The 5,725-nt window shown below is 17.5% G+C and overlaps 2 protein-coding genes across 3 annotated transcripts in view; one reads left to right on the top strand and one right to left on the bottom strand.

The window, feature by feature from the left end:
- Positions 1-2,375, top strand: part of PGSY75_0202600 (hypothetical protein) — a gene marked incomplete at both ends in the record, with an annotated part of 4,546 nt that extends 2,171 nt beyond the window's left edge. Inside the window, 3 exons of one of the 2 annotated variants that reach the window (XM_018783694.1) lie at positions 1-1,889; positions 2,019-2,101; positions 2,196-2,375. The exon at positions 1-1,889 is cut by the window's left edge and continues 2,171 nt beyond it. In XM_018783694.1, the coding sequence (XP_018643684.1) occupies positions 1-1,889; positions 2,019-2,101; positions 2,196-2,375 (2,152 nt within the window). Of the gene's footprint in view, positions 1,890-2,015; positions 2,102-2,195 lie in introns of both variants that reach the window. The other variant, XM_018783693.1, reaches the window with a different exon arrangement.
- A 1,060-nt stretch (positions 2,376-3,435) lies between these two features.
- PGSY75_0202500 (early transcribed membrane protein 2) lies at positions 3,436-3,753 on the bottom strand (the record flags this gene model as incomplete). Its single annotated transcript, XM_018783692.1, has 1 exon — positions 3,436-3,753. One exon carries the CDS (start codon positions 3,751-3,753, stop codon positions 3,436-3,438), a length of 318 nt encoding a protein of 105 aa, XP_018643682.1.
- Between the last annotated feature and the right edge of the window lie 1,972 nt (positions 3,754-5,725).

The raw sequence follows: 5,725 nt of genomic DNA, 5'->3' as shown, positions 1-5,725 counted from the left end.
AGAAAAATATGATGAAAAAATGAGAGAAAGTTTTTTTGAAGAGGTTGAAGAAAAATATGATGAAAAAATGCGAGAAAATTGTTTTGAAGAGGTTGAAGACAATTTTGATGAAAAAATGAGAGAAAGTTTTTTTGAAGAGGTTGAAGAAAAATATGATGAAAAAATGAGAGAAAATTGTTTTGAAGAGTTTGAAGACAATTTTGATGAAAAAATGAGAGAACATTTTTTTGAAGAGGTTGAAGACAATTTTGATGAAAAAATGAGAGAACATTTTGTTGAAGAGGTAAAAGAAATGTATGAAGAAGTACCAAAAAAATATGATGTAGAAATAGGAGAAAAGTATAATGAAGAGATGTGGAAAATATATGAAGAAAAAATAAAAGATAATTATGATGAGCTATATGATAAGAAATATGATGATGAAAAAGAAGTAGAAGAGTTCTTTTTAATTTCTGATGAGAATAAAGAAGAGAATGAATATTCCAAGGTTGAAATACAAAAAATTAATAACAACAGTTTTTATTTTGAAAATAAAGAAACCTATGAAATTGACGAGAAAGTACCAAAAATGAATGAAGAAGATTTTGTTTATGAAAATAATGAAACCTTTGAATGTGAAAACATATTTTTGAAGAGAGAAGATAATGATGTTTCTGAAAATGAAATAGAAATAGATGAAATAGGAGAGGTAGTTAAATTTGGTAAATATCACTTGAATAATAAAAATAATACGTATGATGATATGAATATATTAATACATGATTTTAAAAATGAATCACTCATTGAAAAATGTGATGTTGATAATTTAGATGGTGATGATAATTTAGATGGTGATGATAATTTAGATGGTGATGATAATTTAGATGGTGATGATAATATAGATGGTGATGATAATATAGATGGTGATGATAATTTAGATGGTGATGATAATTTATGTGGTAATGATAATATTGAAAATTTATTGAAAGAATACAAAATATCTGTTAATGAAAGTGAAGAATTAGCACAAGATATAAAAGAAAAATACGAAAAAAGAGATACTGAATGTGTTGATTATTTTGAAGAGAACAGTGATATAATATTTTATAATAAAGGAAAGAGAAAAACAAAGGATGTATTAGTTGGAGAATATTCGGAAAAATATATGGATAATAATATTGAAGACCATGAATTGGTTATATCGCGTACTAGTATAAAAAATGATAAAGAAACATTAAATGATGATAATATTGATTTAAATAATAATATTTCAAATGAATATATAAACAATAATAATGACGATATAAAAAGTGTACATGATTCATTTTCTATAAGTAATAAAAATGAATTACAAGAAATTTGTGATATATTAGAAAAGAGTATAAGTAGTAATGATATTAAATTTATTGACGTATGTATACAGAACAAAAGCGAAATATATAATAACAATATTATGAAAAAGAAGGAGGAATTAAATAATGATAATAATTTAAATGATGAAATGTATATGTCTGATATTTCAAATGATATATTAAAAAATAATGAGTATACAAAACATGTAGATGATGTATATACTTTTGATGAATGCAATAGTAATAATTTACTTGTAGGAGAAGATGAACATTGCGTTAGTTCAATGAATTTTGAATATCCTTTTAACATAAATAAAATGAATGCTGAAAGTAATAATATTTTATATACACAAAATGATAAAAAAAAAATAAATATAAATTCCTTTAAACATCCTATGTCATATATAAAATGTTTTGAATATGCATCAGATAGTTTAAACTATTTAAAAGCTTTAAATGGGTTACCTCCTTTACCATTTTTAAAATGTAAAGATATGAAACCTTATATGAGTCTTTTTAATATTGTTCTGAAGGTTATCGAGTCAAATGATTATAATGGTAAAAAAAAAAAATAATAAATAAAAGTAAATAGAAAGTTTATATATTTAAGACTTAAATCCTTTGATATGAATTATTTATTTATTTATTTATTTGTTTATTTTATATTATATTATTTTTTTAAAGTAGATAATTTTGTATACATTTTAATGGGTGATGAAACTGGGTGTGTGTATGTGAAATTGTGTATGAAGTATAAGGAGTATTCTCAAGTAAGTTATAAAAAAGAAAAAATAGAATAAATATAAATGTACATATACATATATATATATATATATATATATGTTTATTTGTTCATATATTTAGGTTGACAATACGATTATGTTAGCTAACTGTTATGTTGCAATTGAAAACGGTCATATTGTTTTATCAATGAATGAATACAGTAATATATTTTTACTAACATATGATAGTATAAAATATGTAAAGAAAAATATAAATTATTCTGAATCAAAATTTGTTGAATTATCTGAATATGGAATTTAACAATAATAAAATAGTAATGTTGTAAGAGAAATATTTTTATAAATAATTTGAATAATTAATTAAATATATATATATTTTTTTTTATTATAATTATTTTATTTTAGTTTAGTTTATTTATTTTTTTGTTAATATTATATATATATATATATATATATATATGTTTATTTTTTCTTATACATTATTTGTTTTTATACGTCAATATTACGTATAATGATAATATATATATAATATATATATATTTTTATTTAATATTTATTTGTCTTTTTAATAAATTTTTTTTTTTTTCATAATTGAAAAAAAAATTAAAACTTTTCATAATAAAACGCATCATATATATTCTAAAATGTTTTGTTCTTTCAAAAGACACCCCAAGGAGTGAAATAAATAGGTACACATATATATATTATAAGTTATAATATATATATATATATATATATTATTTATGGTGGGATCTTTAAATATATATATTATTTTTTTTTCGCACATTAAATATTATGATTCCGTTTTAAAGCTAACGTATATTTTAATATATACTTTATAATTGATAGAAAATAAAATACTTAATAATTACAGAAAAGGTTCAGTTTACTTTTATGATTTAAAAAAAAAAAAAAAAAAAAAAGTTTTTTTCTATGTAATAAAATAAAATATGCAGGTATATAAATAAGTAATGATAAAAACACATATATATATATATATATATATATATATGTATAATATTATGGTATTTCCATCTTTAATATATACATTCATTCAACTTATAATTTTCTCATTCGTTACAAAGAAAAATGGAATTTTTCCAATTTCTAATCTCAAAGTTGTACTAAGCGTCGACAATATAAATCATAAATGAAAAAAAAAAAAAAAAAGAAACTAAATACATATCTGAAAAATATATAGAATAAAAGGTTCTTATACTATATATATTTGATATTAAAAAAATTAATTTTTTTTTTTTTTTTTTCTCTCACTCTCTCTCTCTCTTTATATATATATATATATATATATACATATCTATTTAATATATATGTGTATATTTAGTTTTCTTTTATTATATTATTTAAGCTCTGTATATGGTACTGGATATTGATGGGTTTACTGATTTGATTTCAGTTTTTTTTGCTGCTGGAGTACCTTTTTTGTTTTCTCCTTTATTTTTATTTAAATGAATACCTAAACCAACTGCACCACCAATAAGTAAAGCAACTGCTGAGGCTATAGAACTGTATAACATTATTTTTTGGTTTCTTTTTTTAATTTCTGCTGGTGTTAATTTTTTTCCTGCCTTTGCTTCTACCATGGTATTGTAATCTCTTGGGGCAATAAAGTTGAGAGCTAAGAGGGCTGCGAAGAAGTATAAAATTTTGGAGAGTTTCATTTTGAATAATATAAAATAAAATAAAATAAATTATTGATAAATAAATCAATGGTGGGAGATATGATAATATTGGTATTAATAATAATCCAATAAAAACTAGGATAAAATAATAAAGATTATTTATTTTTATAAAAAAAAAATTTATATATTAAAAATTACTAAAGAAAAATTTCTTTACTAAATTTTAAAAAAATTAAAAATTAAAAAAATTAATTTTTTTTTTTTAATTTAAAAAAAATAAATAATTAAAAAATTAAAATTTTAAATATTTTTTAAAAAATTTTAAAAATAGAAAAAACAAAAACAAAACAAAAACAAAAACAAAAACAAAAACAAAAAGCAAAAATAAAAAAAACTATTTTTTTAAAAAAGTTTAGTTAAATATATATTTTTTATATATATTATATATATATAATAAAATATATTCTATATATAATAATAATATTTTGTTTTAAAAAAAATAACTATTTGTTCTCTTTTTTTTTTTTTTTTTTAATAGGGTTTTGTATTATTTTAATACAAATATAAAAAAAACAACATAAAAATAGGTAGGTGGATGAAATAAAAAAATTAAAATAATGTACTAAATTATTATTTATTATGTTTTTTTTTTGTTATTTTTTTTAATATGATTATTTTATATTTATTATTTTAATATATACATAATAATTTTCTTATAAAAAAATAATTTTTTTTCGGTTTATTCATAAAAAAAAAGGTATAAAAAATATATAAGAATTATATAAAAAGGTGATATAATTTAAAAAAAATAAACATTGGTTAGTTTTTAACATTATTATTTTTTAAAATAATATAGATATTTATAAATAAAATACCTTTTTTGTAAAAACATTTTTTTGGGGTACCTCTATTTTATATACATATTTATGATATATTTATATATATATATATAACTAAAAAAAATAAAAAGGAAGAAATAAATAACTGGATATATATTTTTAATTCATTAGAAGAACAATATTTATTTGCTTCAAAATATATAACTATATTTTATATTTTATATATTTATTATGTTCATTGTTTTTTTTTTTTTTGCATGCTTTTTTTTTAAAATTATAATAAAAAAAATGCCTTTTCAAAAGTAGCTAAAAAAAAATTCAATGATTTTAAACTGTAAATAATAAAAGTTATGTATTATAAATATATATATTAATATTATATAATAAATATAAATTATATAATACTTATTAAATATATTTTTATAAAATAATAATTATTATAATATATATATAAATTTATAATATTTACTATAACTTGTCAGATCATAATATATAATAATATATAATATATTTAAAAATGAATGCATTGTTTAGGTGCCATAATATTAAATGTAAAAAAAAAAAAAAAAAAAAAAAAAAAAAGGTTTCAAATTCATCTTTAAAATTAAAGATTACAATATTATATGAAGATAATGAAAAAATAAAATTTACCCAATTATTTTGTGATAGTATTATAGAAATTATATTTATATATAATAATATAGCAGCGATTTTTATTAAGTTTTTATATTCCTTTTATATTAGTTATAGAACAGTTCTTTTTAAATATAAGTGCCATAAAAATAAGAAATAAAAATAAAGTGAAGGGTACTTATTATAGTAATATAGCATATATATATATATAATATAAATATGTTTTATACATCGTGAGGTTTTAAAATTACTTTTGTGTATTAAAAATAAATATAATAATAATGTACTAACTTAAAAGAGTATCAAAAATTTATAAAAATTTTCATATAACTTATGCATTAACATTATATTATATAAAAAACGCACATTTTTTTTTTTTTTTTTTTTTTTTTTTTTTTGGTTTTTTTTTTTTTTTTTAATTAATGTTTATTTTTTTTTTTTCCTATTTTATTTATTTTGGTTTTTTTGATTAAAGTATAAAATTTTTTTTTTTTTTTTTTATTGTTTTTATTTTTTTTTTAATGTTTTTTTTTTTTTTT

This window comes from Plasmodium gaboni, chromosome 2 (genome assembly GCF_001602025.1).
Source record: "Plasmodium gaboni strain SY75 chromosome 2, whole genome shotgun sequence".
NCBI classification, from domain to species: Eukaryota; Apicomplexa; class Aconoidasida; order Haemosporida; family Plasmodiidae; genus Plasmodium; species Plasmodium gaboni.
This window is presented reverse-complemented; position numbering and strand designations above follow the sequence as displayed.